This window comes from Pinus tabuliformis, chromosome 1_1, assembly GCF_031772625.1.
Source record: "Pinus tabuliformis cultivar Carrire ecotype Pingquan chromosome 1_1, CPIR1, whole genome shotgun sequence".
In the NCBI taxonomy this organism is placed as follows: Eukaryota; Viridiplantae; Streptophyta; class Pinopsida; order Pinales; family Pinaceae; genus Pinus; species Pinus tabuliformis.
The window spans coordinates 866,200,858-866,220,127 of NC_142297.1; the positions used below are offsets into that span (position 1 = coordinate 866,200,858).

At 37.2% G+C, this 19,270-nt stretch overlaps 1 protein-coding gene across 3 annotated transcripts in view; it reads left to right on the plus strand.

The window, feature by feature from the left end:
- LOC149217027 (TOM1-like protein 4) overlaps nucleotides 1-19,270 on the plus strand; it is a 273,886-nt gene that overhangs the window by 108,942 nt on the left and 145,674 nt on the right. For all 3 annotated transcript variants that reach the window (XM_089392923.1, XM_089392924.1, XM_089392925.1), the window contains exon 7: nucleotides 19,053-19,134. In XM_089392923.1, the coding sequence (XP_089249049.1) occupies nucleotides 19,053-19,134 (82 nt within the window). The remainder of the gene's footprint in view (nucleotides 1-19,052; nucleotides 19,135-19,270) is intronic.

The following is a 19,270-nucleotide window of genomic DNA, read 5'->3' on the forward strand; positions in this document are numbered from 1 at the left end:
ATGAACGATCACCTTACAAATGACCCTCCATGCTCTTTAAATATAGATCATGGACCAATTGGGTGTTAAGCCATGGATCAAGTGTCGGTAATACCGAGGAGATAATGAATCGTCGGATCACTTCATGTCTAGAATATATCGTGACTATCGGATTGTAAGTTACAAAAGTACATAGTAAAGAAACACACTTTACCTAACTCTACACTAGACCAAGTTATACTTAACTATTTCCCATGTGTCGGAATATCCTAACAGAAAGTGTAGAAAACAAAGAATCGACAAATTAAGATTTTAAAAGTTTAGGTCAAACATAAGTGACTCGTTTGTTTTGATCATCCTCAGACAATTTTATTTTTCGCTTATTCTAATCGGAAGGGAAAATTGTACAAAGGAACTATGATGTAATTCCTGATTTGCAGCTAAAGTTATCACACATTTCCTTTGGGATGGTGCCCCCGGTTAAGTGTAGGCACGAGTATCTATGAGATCAGAAAATCCTTATATAAAATGTGATTGGTTTGCATTGTTGGAAAATTGGAAAGGCAGAAAGATTTTATCTTGTTAATAATTACTTGTGATTTCTTTAATTTATTATTACCTTTCTTATGTTCTTCTTTTTTATCTTAGTTCATCAAGCAATTACCAAAACCACACGAAGATCAAGGACACCAGATGTAGGTGCACAGCCAGGGAAAAACCCCTATATAGAGGAAAACCCAGTCAAGAACTCTTCCTTCAGTAATTCAAATGAGATAGACCAAGATCCTATACCAACAGAGATTCCTCTTCAACCAAGTCAGCCCTTCCTCCTTGTAAGTATATTTTTCTTAGCCTTCCAAATGTCATCCCTTCAAAGTGCAACTGTAATCTAGAACTTTGATCCAGCAACAGAATTTTTGGCCCAGCTACTCCAGAATTTCGTCCTCCCAAGCAACTGCAGAATTTTGGCCTTCCAACAAAATTCTAGAACTTTGCACGTGTGAGATAATAGAGAGAGAAATTGAATTCTTGACCTTGAAAGAGACTTCCTTCTTTGCCCTTAGACTTGTCCTCTTTCTTTGAATTTCAACCTTTTTTCGCTGCAATTCACTGCAAATCAAACTTTCTTGACTTCCACTGCAAATGAGGTCGAGTTCCTCCAATATATAGGCTTCTTGTGAGGTCGAATTACCCTGTTTGAGGCCGACTTGTTCTTCCTTGAGGCCGACTTGGTGGAGAAGACCTAAATGACCTATTTTACAATAAAATAATTTTCTTCTTTGACAAATAAATCCCAAGAAGGGTTCTTTACAATATGACAAGGACAAGGACACTTGACATAAACCCTAGAGATCTTCAATGGAGACCTTGAACTAAAAACAATTGACCCAAGCATGAAACCCATGCTTTAATAAGTCAATTTATTTAATAATAAAATTTCTTTTTCTTTCTTTTGATAAATATATTTTATTATGAATCAAGTACAATTATGAAGACTGACACTAGTTACATTCTTCAACACTCCCTTTTAACTAGGGAGGTATACATAATTACCTATATCTATAGAGGTACATGGAAGATGTCCAATATGAACTACGAAGAGTTTTGGCACACTCACTGCTACGGACTAGATTCTTGACTAGGGTCCTGGTGGGCCTAAGATGGACTAAAGCTTTCAACCTGTCTAGGTACCATCAGGTTACTAACTAACCATCAACCCCGGGATCTAGGTGCGCATCCAAGGTCATAGCTCCAAGACCAACGCCACCCTCCCTCTTCGGGATTTAGACATTAAACATACATAGGCCGACCAGATGTCCTCCCAGGCATCCATCATTAGATGCTTCAACTCTCCCTAATAAACTAGATATATCCATTTTCCTATCCATGATTCCCAAGTCTTCGTTCTCCTTTATTGAGATATTTACCTATTCAAACACAACCCTCAATCAATAATAAACTTTTAAACATACATATAAGTAAACACAAACCTTCGGGGTCTTCAATCATCTTGATGCCACTTATATCATATGCAATTAGTCGGAAGCTTTTCTTCTTCAAGATATCCATCATGACTATCATAATATGCCCTCATATGCAATTAGTCGGAAGCTTTTCTTCTTCAAGATATCCATCATGACTATCATAATATGCCCTCCCTCTTAATTTGGGGAGATCAACATTGGAGAACCTATCATGGCTTCATTCCTTTTTACAATATCAAGGTTATCTTCATTCTTCATAATATCAACTTTACTTACAAACCTGTACTTGCACAACTTAAACAACAAGTACAACCAAGTACAAAAGTATGAAGTTCACTATATCAAAATGGAAGCATCAAAACATTCAAACTTTAGACATCAAATACCTAAACCTAGTTAGGTGCATAATTAACAAGAAACACATACCACTAAACTTCAACTCCTTGCTAGGTTTTTGTTATAAACCCTAGACTACAACATAAAGCAGTTTAATCAAGAAACCAACCTCATTCTATCTAGGGCCTCAATATTATTTTCAAAGATATATGACAGATTCTATTACAAACCCTAGATTCCATCTTAGAGAAACAAATCCTTAGATATCAATAATTCAATCAAATAATAATTCTACTATAATGCATCTTAAGGGTTCAACAATTTTCAAAATTTATATGTTAAACTCTACTAGGGTTTGTTGCAAACCCTAGATTATATCAGAAACAATATCGTCATATCCTAGAATATCAAGCTTCTACTAGGGCTTTGTTACAAACCCTAGAATTTACAAACTATGAGCATCAACAATTAGGTTAGCATATATACATATTTAGGACTTCATAATCATGCACAAGCATATCACAATAATATCTACTAGGTAAACCCAAGACACAAATATCAATACATTAAAGTTAGACATACAACAATTTTGACCAGGCTAGGGTTTCGATCAGACAGACGAACATACACCTAGGGCTTCATTCCTAGGATCTTACTATAGATATTATAAGCTTTTTGCTCATAAACCCTAATTCGTCAAACCCTAAAGGTCTAGGGCTTCAATGCAACAAACCCTAAAGGACTAGGGTTTCCATAATTAATATTGACATACCCTTAGATTAAGGTTTTACAGAGAACCTTTTTAGGGTTCCACAAGAATGATAATATAATGAGGGTATATTCAATCTAATGATTAATCACCCTAACAAGAATCTTTGTGATTCAAAACCCTAGACATAATGATGTTAGTAATGTAAAGAAAATTAAAAAAGAGGGAATGAATATACCTTTATTATGAAGAGAACAAAGCTTATGGTCTAAGACATACCTTTGAGTTGTTTCTTAACAAACCTTGTAGGACATCAATTCTTGAAGAGTTTCCTTTGCAACAAAACTTCTACCATGCTTCAAGTTTATCCTTTGAGGTCTCCTCCATAACCTTTGAGCGTTCAACAAGTTTTCCAAACAAGGAAAATATAAAAAGAAAGGTTATTAACATATAATACAAACACATCTTGATAAGAGAGGAAACAAAACATAAAAGATAATACAAGGAGTAAGATAGTTATCTTTGGTAGAATGGTGAGGGCTCCCTCTTAATCCAATCTTGAGGGAAACCTACAACTTATAAAAAATGTTCTAACAAGACATGTTAGACCTACAAATTCAAGAAATCGAAACATAAAGGAAAACAATTCAAAAGTTAGAATAGAAGGGTTTGTAAGGGACCAAGTCCCTAACAGTCCCTAGCAAATAAGTGTTTGACTTCTTTGGATTCTTCCATCTTGTTCTTCTTAGGCGGTGTTTCATCGACAATATTTGCTTGATCCCTGTCTCTCCTTTTATTCCTTGGATTCTCAGGACAATGGATTTTGTAATGACCCATCTTATGGCAATTATAACATTCGATCTTGGATAGGTCAACCTTCTTCTTTGGTTCTTTGTACCTCTTGAAGGTTCCCTTCTTTTGACGAGTGGAATAGGCATTTGGGATGTTCTACTCTCCATCCTCCTCCTTGTTGCTTACTTATGATATTCTGGCTTCTTCTTGATTACATACATTCCACATCTGTTCGAATGTTGGAGTATCCTTCCAATTGTTGATTACTGATGCAAAGGCATTCCAAGATGTTGGTAGTCTTAGAAGGGCAGTAATCACGAGCTCTTTTGCTGGTACAATTTCATCTATTGCTTGAAGTTTGTCTCTGATTCTAGATATCCTTATAAAGAAGGATGCTACAATATCATCTTTTGTCATCTTCATAGTTCTTAATTCATTCTTGAGGCTTGCAATTTGACCAATGTTCTTGATTGTGAATAATTTGGATAGAGCCTCATACATTTCTTGAGCGGAATCTATGTTGGATATATATGGAATGAGGTTGTCCTTTACTCCATCCACTATTAGGTTCATGGCCAATATTTCGGTTTCTCTGAACTTTGCTTTCTCTGCTTCACTTGATTCATCTGTAGGCTTCTTGACATTTCCTTGAACTAGATCCAAAACTTTATTCTTCTTGAGGATGAGATCTATCCTCTTTTTCCATGCCCTGTAGTTGGAGGCTCCTTCTAGTTTGTTTTCTCCCTTCATTGAGTTAGACACAGTTCTTGTAGATTGTAGGCTTATCCCCTTATATGATCTTTAATGATCTTCCTTCAATGTCCTTTTTCGTTTTGTTGAAGTTTCTAAGTCTACTTCGTTAGAAACCCTCCATGCACTTTATCTGATTTATTCCTACCTACTTGTTCCATTACTTAACAAGTTATTTACAATGTAAATACTGAAAATAAACACTAGTGCATGCTCAACATATTACAGATCAACAACTGAAAGAAACAGAAACAATCACACCAAATGACACCGTTATTTTTGGACCAATGTCCACGGAAAAACCCAATGTGGGAAAACCGGTGCAACTATCTGAGGGTTTTCTTATTAAGCAATATCAGAGTACAATCTGGGTGCCGAAACTAGCCTACCCAACAGAGAATTTCCTTGGCAGTAATACCTCTTAGTTTGAGACAAATCCCCTCGCTGAAACCCCAGGTAATCCTTCTGGCAGCTCCTCAGCTCCAATTTGCCCCAGTAACCCCAGCGTCAACCTTTTCTGGACTCCGTCAGCCCCTCTCTGCCCAGCGCTGGCCTTGCATCACTCCGGATGGGTTAGCATCAGCTTTAGGAGGCCTTGCGTCAGCGACGCTGGCCTCTCTGAGGCTCTGCGCAGCTCCCGAGTACCTTTGCATGGCCCTGCCTGAGCTCTGGCTGCTACTACGTCACTCTCCCCAGCTACTGCGCTGCTCTCCCGACACTATCTCTGCCTCTCCGTCTCTCTGTACTCAATGCCCCTCAACTGCAACTCCCGATCACTAATTCTATCTCTCTTAGCAAACCCTGCTCTAGAGAATAGAATCACTGATCACTCTGGTGTATTCTCCAAGTGACCCTCAAGCCTTCTCTTATACTTTTTCTGTTGACATATCAACGGCCGACATTAAGTCCCTAATCAATGAATAAGATTAGATCTGGCTTGATCCATGTCTTTTGGACCATTCTAACACAGTTTCACATTAATACACATTAATATTTTATTTTCCCTAAGTTTAGACCTAGGGGCTCCATTAAAAATATTAATTATTTTAATATCGCCTGAATTGTTTAGAATCTGCCCAAACCCTTTCTGGGTATTGGAGATCTCATGTGCCCCAACCTCTCCACCAAATTTCGTGGCTAGAGCACATACGATGCTACCCCAAATCAACACCTTCAATAAATCTTTACGCTGCCTTTCTCTTCGTTCTTCACCTTAGCTCTGATAACATGTTGGAAAATCAGAAAGGCAAAAAGATTTTCTCTTATTGATAATCACGTGTGATTTCCTTAATTTATTATTATCTTTCTTGTGTTCTTTTTATCTTACTTCATCAAGCAATTACCAAAACCAAAACATGAAGATCAAGAACACCAGATGTAGGCGCATAACCAAGGCAAAACCCCTATATAGGGGAAAACTGTTATGAATTTAATTCATATAAAAATAATAAATATAAATATAATAATAATAAATAATAATTAATTAACTAATGCTTAGTTAGTTAGAAATGAAGAGGCATGTTTGAGAGACATGACCATTCATGAGAGGGTACTTGGCTAGGGTATATAAGTAGACCCGCATTCTCATTTGTAATCATCTCATATCTCATATCAATTCTTATACAATATTCAATATACAGTTACATGTTTTACAATGGACATTTACATCTTTGAAGTATTTTAAATATTTCCGTTGCGTATACGAACGTTGTCCGTTACATTGATATTAGAGCTACGCTTGCTGATCACCAGGCCTTTGGCCATCAACCTCTCGTCAACGTTGTGTTGTGTAATTGAAACGTTTCACTTAGAGTTTGAGGATTCTCCATATTGCCATTTAGGCCTTTGGCACCAAAAAAAAAGAAAAAAAGACGGCCTTTGGCTATTGACATTTCAATTATTCTAAATAAAAAAGAATATAGTCCGATGTAAATTTTGAAGGAGAACATTCATATATATAAAAAGGTTCTACATTATTGATAGAAAGTGCATGATAAGGTCAAAAGGGAATCTTTTTGAATATCTTTAAAACTATACGTAAGAGAAGGAAGAGTAGATAAGATTATCTTGATTCTTCATCTATGTTCTCAGGAAACGTGGGTTCGGGGTGGGTTCGGGGATGGGGACGAGGGAAGCATTTTTTGAAACAGGGTACGTGGGTTCGTCGGGTAATATAATAATATTAAATTTTATAAATTATAATTAATAATATATATGAAATTTGAATTTGTATATTTGTCAACTTTAAACAAGAACTTTAATCATTTAAACATGCACTTCATTGAACATTCAACATTCACATTGAAATTTCAAAATTTATCACCAAAATATTGTTCAGTGTTTACATATTAATAAGAATCATGAATCATGATATATGTCCATTGTCATACTACATTCAAAATTTGCCTTGAGGCATCTCCAAACATGAACTAGGAAATTTTAAAATACTAAAATAAAAATAGCTAAAGCCTAATGAACAATGGCTTCCTCAAGCCATGTCATCAACATCACTTAGATCTTCAGCTAGCATGCTCTCCAGGTAGGAATCACTCTCATCTTGAGGCTCTTGCTCATCCATAGCAATTGGAGGTAGCTCAATAAGGCCATCTGGTTGTATCTCCTCTTCCACACACATAGCATCATCTATGTGTTGGTCTCATCTCTTGAAAGGACCCTCCTTGTACCCTGAGTCTTTTCGAGATATGAGACAAAGTGTGCTATGAATGTACACTAAGTTCTCTACCTTCTTTGAGCTCAACCTATTTCTCTTTACTGAATGAATAAAGGCATAAGTACTCCAATTCCTCTCACAAGATGAAGAACTAGCTACCTGAAAATATTAGGGGAAGCCCATTAAATTAATTAAAAATTTAAAAATAGAAACTAACTAAAATGAAAATTTAAAATTTAAAAATTAAAATTAATTTCCTATATTTAATTGAGAATTTTTCAAATTTTGAATAAGCTGAGGAACTCCAAACAAGCTACCTATCCAAGTAACCGTATGGCAAATTGCTGCAACTCAGAAGCATCAACACCATGAAGCCACCACCAATCAATTGGATCCTTCTTCTTGCGTGTATCTGCCAAAGACACCTTGGCCACGTGAAATGGGTAAATAGATGCATGTGAACCAAAGACACCTCGGCCACGTGAAATGGGTAAATCGGAATAGCTCAACCAAAAACAAAAATGAAATTCGATGGCTGTGGGTTAGTAAAAAGTTTAGGTTTTAAATTTTAAGTTTTTGACATTTGTTAATAATAAATATCATATTATTAATTTTAATTTTAATTTTTTAAATTTCAATAAAAAGAATTACTTGAAAATTAAATTTTTAATATAAATTTTTTCTGAAGAACCCAAAGAACCCAAATCGAAGAACCCAAGAACCCAAAGAACCCGTTAAGGGAAAAGAACCCAATTTTTTTTTGGAGAACCCGGTTCTTATGGGTTCTTAGGGACGGTACCCGAATTCGGTACTTAGGGACGGGAACCCAGGATGGGTTTGAGAACCCCACCTCTGGGTTCGAGAACCCGTGCAACATAGTTCTTCCTTAAGTACTTTACAAGCTCATGGTTTTAGCAACCCATGGTAATTGCCCATGGTATTTTCAAGGTAAAAGAAGAACAAAAGGAATACAAAATCTCTTTATGTGAATGGTACGTTTTACTTTTACGTGGAGAAAATTAACCGAGTCAAAGGAACATAAGTGGACATATATTTTATATTATACTCCAAAGAGGTGAATAGCCACATTTCACTAGGGTTGTAACTTTTCAAAAAGAAAAAAAAAACTATAAATATATATAGAAAAAAAGGGTAAAAAAAATAAAATTAAAACAAAATAAAGTAAAAAAAGAAGAGAGTTTAAGAAAAATAATAATAAGAATAAAAATATTATAAAACAATACTTTTATAAATGTATTAAAAAGAGCAATATTCATTTAAGTTTAAATATTGTGGTACAAGAAGTGAAGAAGTCAAGTTTGACAAAGATAATAAAGAAGAAAATCATAAAAGGGTTACCATAGAACCCTAAGGTTGAGCAATGGAGTTTAATTTGAAAATGAACAAAGAAACTAAGGATTCCATATATAATTTTGCGTTTTGGACCAGATGTTCATTTTGTGGAACAGAAGATCAATATTTATCGATTTTTAAGAATCGCACAATACATTGTCCAAAATGCTGAAGATTGTTTACTTTGGAAGAATATCAAGGTATTACCCAGATGCAAATAAAAAGATTAAAGGAAGAAATCGCAAAACTTCAATAAAAGAACGAAGCATCAGAAAACAAATATAAAGATTTCGAAGATCAGTTTTATGAAAAATCAATAGAAAGCAACGAAGAAATTTGGCGTCCAAGGGATCACAATGATAAATTACTATCACAGATAAAAAAATCAAGGCTAAGAAACAAAGACTAAAACAAGAAAATGAAAGTTCTGATAGGGAACTAAAGGAGAATCTATCAGAAAAAGAAAAAGAAAATTTGTGCCTAAAAACCCTTATTAAAAAATTATTACTGCAAATAAAAAATTTAAAAGATAAAGAGAGATACTAAGAACAAAGTCAACGATTCAAAAAAGGGTGAACTTTCACATCTAAGGAATCATAATGAAGCCTTATTTAAGCAAATATAGAAGCTTACAAGTGACAAGAAATCACTAAATGACAAGTTAGAATAACTTCAAGAAGTAGTATTGAAGTCGCCAGTCGTTTAAGTCCAAGTTGAAGATAAAGAAACAAATACCGATCTAGTCAAAATCGCAACTCAAGCAAACGATAAACCCACTGAAGTGAAGACACATGTAGAAGTTGCAGTTCAAATGATGGACATTCCAAATGATGATTCGATAGCCAACTCAACAGCAACAACGCCTGAAGGAATCAGAAAACAACCAATAACATGATAAGGGAAATTCCACCCAGAAGAACTATTTATCGACATCCGAATCACAAGAGAAGACTTTCCAATCAATCTACGTACCAATATCACTCAGAACATAAATGAAAAATTTATGTTCCCAAGAATACTGAAGTTTGCAAAATCCAGTCCTACGATAACTATTCATCACAAATTTCCAGAGATCAGAAGATTCCACAAAAGATTAATCTAGGATGGTTCGATCCGTTCTCAGTACGACAATTTTGTCTATCACTCAGAGCATCATATCATCTTGTATCAACGAAGATGAAAGTTTAGAGACGAGAAGATATTCTTAGTAAGCTTTGAGGACAAAGCTTCTTGAAGAGAGAGGCAATGTTATGAATATAATTCATATAAAAATAATAAATATAAATATAAATATAATAATAATAAATAAGAATTAATTAACTAATGGTTAGTTAGTTATTGATGAAGAGGCATGTCTTAGGGACATGACCATTCATGAAAGGGCACCTGCCTAAGGTATATAAGTGGGCCCTCATTCTCATTTGTAATCATCTCATATCTCATATCAATTCTTATACAATATTCAATATATAGTTACATGTCTTACAATGGGCATTTACATCTTTGAAGTATACAAACCTTATTCGTTACAGGCAACAAGGGCGAGGTTATATAACCATGACATGCCTAAGTTTCTTTGGGTAGAGGCATGTAGTACAACAATGTACATTTAGAACAGGGTTCCCCACAGAGCATTGGGGAAGATGACACCAGAAGAGGCGTTTATAGGGAAGAAGCCAGAGGTTGGACACTAGAATCTTTGGAATATAGCTTATTGTCATGTGCCAAATGACAAGGCCACCGAATTGGATTAGATTGCAAAGAAGGGCTATTTTGTTGGTTTCAATGAAATGTCCAAGACATATAGGATCTACATTCCTAGTAGCAGGAGGATTATTGTGAGATGGGATGTCAAATTCCAAGAGGAGGAAGCATTAAGATCTCGCGAGTTGCTAGCAAATGATCAAAGTGGGCCAACAAAAGCTCCAAGGGTTGAGCAACAACCGCATGGACAACAGAACACAAGTACAACTACCAGTATGCGTAATAGCTTAGGTGCAAGTGGTTCGGAGTGTTCATAGTAGACAGAGCAGTAGGGGCAGGATGAGGAGCATGAAGCTCCACCCACCACCAACGAAAGAAGAAAGAGGGAGGTACTTTAGATATTGAAGGATGTGCGGGAGTTCGTGCGAGCTCCTAGGGCGAATACTAGAGAATGTAGATAGCTAGACAAGTATAAGGCATTGGTGACAGATGTCATTGGCAAAGGGCCTTCTAATTATTATGAGGCTGCACAACATAAGGTGTGGTAGGATGCAATGGTGGAGTATAACTCCATCATGCAAAATGATGTATGGGAGGTGGTGCTTAGACCAGTGGATAGGTCAGTCTTTGGCTCTCAATGGATCTATAAGATCAAGTATGTTGTATATGGCAACGTGGAGAAATATAAGGCTAGGTTCGTGGTCAAGGGTTATGCGTAGAAGGATGGCATAGACTATGAGGAGATATTCCCTCTAGTGGATAGATACATTTCTATCAAGGCCATGATCTCATTATCAATGTAGATGGGATGACAGATTCACTAGATGGACGTCAAGACAATATTCTTGAATGGGGTGATAAAAGAGGAGGTATATATCAAATAGCCAGAAGGATTTGAGACGCATGGGAGAGATACTCATGTGTGTGGGTTGAAGAGGGTACTATACAGATTCAGGTAAGCTCCTAGGGCATGGTATGGTTGGATTGACAACTACTTGTAGCAGATGGGCTTCGTGAAGAGCAAGATAGATTCAAACATCTACTATTTGATGGTAGGAGTTGACCTGCTCATTCTCGTACTATATGTGGATGATCTATTTCTGATAGGGTCATCAGGGCTCATAGAGGATTGCAAGAGGGACTTAACAACTAAGTTCGAGATGGACTTGGGAGTGATGCATTTTTTCCTAGGACGGGAGGTATGGCAGACATAAGCGAAGATCTTCCTTGGGTAAGGGAGATATACTACGGAGATCCTGAAGAGGTTCAGGATGCAGGACTATAGACCCATGTCTACGTTTATGATTACCAACTGGAGGAAGATAGATGCATTAGAGGATGCAACAATGGACCCAACCTTGTATAGGCAGCGTATTGGATCTCTTATGTATTTGATCAACACAAGGTCAAATATTTGTTTCGCGGTCAACACTCTCAGTCAATTCATGGTGGAGCCAAAGAGGGAACATTGGCCTGTTAGTTTTTGTAGCATCGGATGGTGTTCTAGTCTCGAGACATTGTGGAGAGGCTAAAACACAGGAGTTCCCCAAAACCCATAAATCGTTTCTCGAAATTCCACCTAGAAATGGCTCAATTAAATTAATTGACCATAATTAAATATTTCTTAAGTATAACTTAGGAAAAGTGGTTAATTAATAGGAATTAATTGAGAAAGGTGTGAATCATCTAGAAACTCACATGGATCGACTTGAGATGAACTCAACCATCGATTAAGTTTTAATCTTGGCCGTTGGAGTCCCAACTGGAGATTATAAAAAGAGGTCGATGGGTAGATGGAGGATACACCAATGGAGATACTCAGTTGCCCAGGGAGGTCGAATTCCCAGTAGCAGGAGTGATTCAACAGTAGAGGTCGAGCCAGTGGGTGAGTAGCTGTGGCAGGAGAGGTCAGTAGGGATCCGGAAGAATTTTCTAGTTTCGGAGAGTCATAAAGAGGAGGCCAAAATTTTCTCCAGGAAGCAGCACAGGGATTGCACAATTGCTTCATTAAAGCAGTCCGAATTGCTTGAAGGGGAGGATGTTTTCAGTTCCAGAGGTTGGGAAGATCTTCCAGAGGGCTGAAGAAGCATTTTCCTAGTCAGCAGTAGGTAGGACAACTAGATTGGCAGCAGTTCCAGGCCAAGCGTGTGAGGGCTTGCACTAGGGTAACGTAGGGCCTATGCAGCGCAGGCAATGTTGCACGAAGCGGGAGCGAAGCGGAAGTGCAGAGCGCGGAAGCGTCATTTTCCAAAAATCTAGGAAGCGAAGCGTCCGCGGAAGCGTCTGCTATATATATATATATTTTTATATTTTTTTGCATTTATACTCAAAACAAACATCCCAAATACCAAATTAATTGTAGAAGACATGAAAACATGCATATTTTTGCATAAATCAAGATAGATATGGCATCCATGATTCCATTGTAGTTACTAGTATGTACAACAATCATCTATATTCTAGCTATTACAAACATACATCAAATTTTTAAGCATATTATAAAACATAAAACATTTAAGCATATTATAAAACATAAAACATAGAGCATATTATGATTTATCTAGCAAGTGAGCAACTGTCAACATTTGTCATGTCCAAAATTCAAATAATAATGTTTACAAAATATGTCACTTGGTCACCGCCAAGCCAAAAAGGTTCAAAATTCAAATTCACAAGTCTACAAGTCTAATGAGTAATCTATGACAAAAAGAAGTAGATTGTGAATATATCTACTAATCTCTCCTCCTTCCACCACGAATAGAACGTGATGGCGGGCCTCCACGTGGTGGCAATGAAGAAGATGGTCCCTGTGTAAGTCGTGGCACTGGAACTGATGAAGAAGAACCCCCTGCCGTTGGTGTTGAACCATGGAACCTAGAAACCAAGGGACCAGATGGGGGTGGGGGTGGTGGCATATCAACACCCGTGTCATCATCCTAGAATCGCTCAAAAAATTCATGCAAAAAAAAAAACACTAGTTAACAAAAAAATTAAAAACATGAATTAGAGAAATGCTTTATAAGGGAAAATTGGAAAATTCATACCACAATGGACATACCTGGATAAGAGCATCCTCTAATTGCTCTAGTCGCAACACTCCATCCTCCAAATTGGGCTCCTCTGGATTCTTGTCCCAAGTCAACAAGTCTTTATTAGACTTTGCATCTTCACAGTAATGGGACAACAATCGCAAGTTGTAATGAACATAAACCAAGCTCTCTGCTCGGTCTAAATTCAACCTGTTCCTTTTAACACTGTGGATGAAAGAATAAGAGCTCCAACACCTCTCTGCAGAAGAAGTGTTTACCACCTGTGATAGCACCTGCAATGCCAAACTTTGTAGAAGTGGAGTAGGCCCTCCATGCATGTTCCACCACTCAAGAGCAGAAAAATGCTCTCGATCTTGAATTGCATGCATGCTCCCAAATGGACCAGTGTTGCTCGTATAGTTGCTCACCTGTCTCCGTACCAATGCAGCCTCCTCATTATCAGGGATTAATCTACTCAATGCAGCCATATATTTTTCGTGAACCTCTCTATCTTGGTGTGGTTTTTTCCTGCTTCCCCCCCCAGGTGCTGGTGTTGAAAGCCATGATGGATGATAGTATTTAGGTGTCAAAACATATGCTAATGCATGCAATGGAACATTTAGCATTTCCCATCGGTTTTCCACCTCTGCACGAATATAATTGTACAAGGTGGTATCTCTAGGCTCAACAATGTCTTTAATCTGCCCCAACATGCTATCCATTTGCTCATACACCTCCCCAATTACTGGTCGATCTGAATCTGCAAACTTGATCATGTAATAAATTGGTTTGGTGAATTGCAAAACATATTTAACCTGTGACCAAAAGTAACTGTCAAGAACAGTGTCCTTGATTTCATTAGCACCATCTGTGTCAGTGTTAATTTCATCCCATGTTTCAGCACACACCAGATTAGTTAAAGCTTGTCTCACCCTCACTAGCCGCCTAAAGGTGAGGTAATAACTAGCAAATCTTGTCTTTGCAATTTTAAGCAATTGCAACTTGGAGTAAGTGCCATAGAAGTAGTTTACCCTTGTATGCCCTGTGATGAATTTAATGAGCTGCTTCCCTTTCCTGTAAACCTCAGCAATCCACCCACAATCTTTGTGTTTCACAATATCATGCATCAAAAGGTTCAATGTGTGAACCAGGCACCCAGACCAAAAGATGTGTGGATGAGTACGCTCAATAATTTTTCCTGCTGCCTTACAATTTGCTGCATTATCTGTGATCACTTGAACCACATTATTCGGACCAACATCTTTGATTGATTTCAATAGGAGATCTGCAATGTTTTGTGCAGTTGCACTGATGGAGGAGGAGTCATGACATGCAATAAATACTGCACCACTAGAAGAAACACCAAGAACATTTATCAAATGTTGGTTTCTAATATTTGTCCACCCATCTGATACAATGGATACCCCAGAATCCACCCACTCATGTGTAAAACGTGTCAAAGCTCTTTGAACCTTAGCTTTTTCTCTTTCTAATAACACTGTTCTAGCTTTCTCATAGTTGGGGGCCTTGTATCCTTTTGGGGCTTCATTGATGGCCTTTACCATGTCATGCCAATAGGGAGAGCGAAGCACATTGAATGGTACACCGCAAGCACAAAGAAAACGGACTATCTTTCCATCCACATCATCCCTCCCAGCAACATTAAGGAAATCCCCTATTGTTTTTCTACCTCCAGAGGTTGCAGAAGTACCATGAGGAGATGGGCAACTACCAAATTTAGAGGTTGCACTTGATTCAGAATGAGTTTTTTGTTTCTTGTTTTTTTGTTGTGCAACCATCTCTATTTGGATGTATTTTGTTCTTTGTTCAGCTGAAATTTTTGGGCAAATTTGTACCCCCACAGAACCCTTTTTTTCATCACTGTCCAGCACCCCACAAAGATGCCTCCTTAGACGGGTATATGAACCACAATATGGTCTTCCTCCATGAAAATCATGAGGGCACATCCATTTGTAAGATCCACCACCCTTTCCCCCATCAAGTTTGGTCACATAGTTCCACAAGGGTGTTGATGTACCTTTCCCATCTTGTGCTTCAGTGTCCCCTTCAAGTTCATCCCCTTCCTCTTCAAACCCTTCCTCCTCATCATACATTGGGTCACCAAGTTCATCCCCTTCCTCTTCCCCTCTATTCCTCACCTTTGCCATCATTAAAACCAAGAGTGGAATGATACATAGAAGCCAAAAGAACACCATCTTGGAATATGGATATAGGTGGTGGACAACCTGTAAATAAAGGAGCAAGTAGAAACAATGGGAAAGAGTAGGAGAGGGAGGAGAAAAATACAATTTTTTTTTCAAAAAAACAAGGGAGTTTGGGGTTTGAACTTACCTCTTTAGCTCTTGTAGATGAAGTCCTCCAAGCTCTTGCTCCAAGCTCCTCCTCCTTCTCCTAGCTCCTCCTTCTTCACTCCTCCAAGCTCTCCTTTCCTCTCTTCTCTTCTCCTCTCCTCTCTTCTCTTCTCCAACTCTCATAAACTCAAAGTGAGAAAATGAGAAGAGAATGGGGGCTTTATTCTTTTCTAAACTCACCCTAAACTAACCCTAACCTCACCCTAACCCACCCCCTCATGCTAAGTTAAGTGAACTTTTAAAAAAAATTAAAAAAAATTCGAGTTAGAATGCTGCCCGCGCGGATTGATCTGGAAGCGCGGTTCCGTGGCTCGTGAAGCGTGCGCTTCCGGGCCTGAAGCGTTGCGCTTCCGGAGGCCCGAAGCGCCCTCCGAAGCGCGGATCCGGCCCAACGCAACCTTATTTCCAGGAATCGCTTAAAAAAAACGGAATCGCGCTTCGATTTTTTTGGAATCGCGCTTCGCCTGGAGGTTCCGGAACGCTTCCGTACGGGACGCGATTCCGGCCTAGGATCCGGGGGGGGGGGGCGATTCCTGCAACACTGAGCGCAAGTGGACGACTTGCTTTTTAGAGGCAGTCAGGTGCCGGGATTGTTCAGAGAGAGGGTAAAATCCGTTAGTATATTTTTGATAGTATTTCTCTTGGGTAGAATTGCTAGTTTTGCTACTTTTTTATTGTACTCAGAATTTTTGCTGCAAATAATAATATAAACCCTTAGCTGCTGCAATTGGTTTTCCCGCATTGGGTTTTTCTGGGGACTTTTGTCCAAAAATAACGATGTCACAATTTTGTGTGTGCCAACATTTTTTAGTTTCCAGTGCTTTTATTTTTCGCAGTATTTTATTTGTGAAAATTGTAGTGTGATTAATTTGTTGTTGCCGTAGCAATAAAATACATAATTAATTTTACAGTTAGAAGAATCAATTCCAATTGCTGCAATAGAATTTTTATAGAATTTTTCACATGGTATCAAAGCTTGTTTGATGGATGGGATGCTAACATAAAGCTATTGTACAAGCGCATATTGAATTTTCAAAGTCCTCAATCTTGTTTATGATTTTATCATGCTTAATATTGTTTATGTTTCATATTAATTTACGAGTTATCAAGTTCATAATACTCATTTAGTCATATTTATAATTTTTTTAATATGTATCATGTGTGCTAGATGAGGATTTCAACAACTTTTAGTTATTTTGTTGTGATTAAGCTTTCAAAATTTTGAAAATTTTGAAATATATGTATTAATGAACTTGATGGTGATTTTTTTTCTGAATTTTATACACAAGCGAATTTTATCCAAATTTGATTGACAACAAATTCAAACACGGACAATGGACATGAACCATGTGACCTAGGTTGTTGAAAACCAAATATAACACAAGTTACTTGGCCACTTATGGTTTTTTTTTCCTTGTTTTTCTTTTTAATGCTTCATATATTACTTCAAAAAACAAATAAGGATAGCAGCTAAGTCCCCTGACACGGGGATTCGGGATTCGTGGTGTCGGATTCGGACACGTTGACCCCCCAGAACAGGACACGTAGGATTCGTTATATATATATAGATTAAAAATTAGATATTTCTTACACAAATTTTAATTAATGATACAAATTTATTGATTTCAAACATAGATCTTCATCTATAGCATGCATAGTACATACAAAATTCAAATACATGTCAGTGGTACTGGTCACATAAATCATGATTCATAATTCATAACTGAAAGACAACTTACAACTACAAGATAGTAAGATAAACACACTGACAACACATTTCTGTTTAAAGCAAAGTGATAAATATCTTGAGGCATTGAAATCTAATATTGGTGGAGAGTACAACACTAATGAGATTGACTCATTTTGCAAAGAGCATGGTATCAAGTGGAAATTCACAATCTATGCCGAAGCAGAATGTGATTGTGGAGGCATTAGGTCGATTTTGTTTATGTTTCTAATCAATGAACTGGGATAAAAGGATTTAAATTACCCCAGATTTTGCAATGTGGGGCAAGCCTCAATAGCATGTTATTTCACATAAAAGTTGTAAACCATACACACGCTGCAACTTTGTGCATAGTTGCGCCCAGAAAAGATATGGAAACAAGAAAACCAAGTCCAATCAAAGAGAATGTGAAACATTCAATTGAAAATCTGGATGATACATGTAGAAAAGGAAAAATAGAAACCACCATTAATGACTTACAAATAAAATGGCTATCTTGTGATCCTATAGTTGAAAGATTCCTCAATCAAAATTTCTCGTTCAAATAACTTACTTGATTGACATCATCATGAACAAAACCTAAATAAGTACATTCTGAATATTTACTCAAATCCGACTTCCACTATACATTTAGGATTTCCAGTATACATCTAACTGTGTTACACTATATCTTGCTAGAAATAAAGGGAATGCAACCAACAAATATCTTCCAAAAGATGGTCCGGACAAACATAGGTCACTTTTCTGCCAAACGAATCCTGTACACGCTGTCAAAAATCGGGACACGCTGGTGAATTTCATGACACGCTTGGGATTCGACGTGTCCTGATAGGATTCGACGTGTCATGTTTTTTGGACACGTTTTTTAGGCGAATCGTGTCCGACACGCTAGATTCGGACACGTGGCCCCTATATAATGAATCCGGTTACTTAGGGTAGCAGGATTCAAGGTGATCACAACATGTAGACAAGGGTCCCGGGAATGTCCTAGTGTTGCTTTCGTAGTGGACAAATATCTAGTCTATATATCATCTGTGATAGTTTTAATGGTTGGATTGGCCTACGAGCTACTGTACATTTAGAACTTTTGTATTTATTATTGTCTAAGAATCAGTTAACGCTCAACTAGTTATTATTTCAATAAGGTGAGGGCTCAAGGCCCACGGGCATGTTTGCAATAGGACTAACACACAATACGGGCAAAAAATCAAGATGAGAATTTCATTTCCTAACTACAAATTATTGGACAACTGAGTACTCTATAGATGCCAACTCAATTAGAGAAAATAATTAACTTGAACTCATGTTTTCCTTTTGAGAAATCACATCTTATATTAAATTGCAAAATAGGAGGACTGCATCATATAATACATCAGGTAGCTAGAGGCCAACATGTTTGGTTCCTCTCCCAACATAGGCAGGAAGATCAAACACATTGACTCTAGCCCCCTTTTCTCAAGGTTTTTCCAAAGGGAATTATACAAATATTTTATTTATGTGTATGTTCAAGGCTTGAGAGAGGAAAGTATTTACAAATTAGAAGAAGATACTTGTATGTAGGAAAATCAATAATGACATCATATTCGCTCTTCTAGATTTTTGTATTAATGTATTGCTTAATAACTATAGATTTTGGTGTATCTCAGCCTATTGGATATTCAAAAGGCAAGGAGTATTATGGATGTGTTAACGGAGATGCTGAATGCTCTAGATCCCAAAAACAAAGAGGCAAGTTATACCATGCATGCCTAGCCTTCTTTTATATTTTATATCTTCTTTTTATAAATGTCTCTTATAAAGGAAATTGTATGCATTTTATATAACTTATGTGCATTGAATTAGTTTTCTGCCATCTATGAGATAA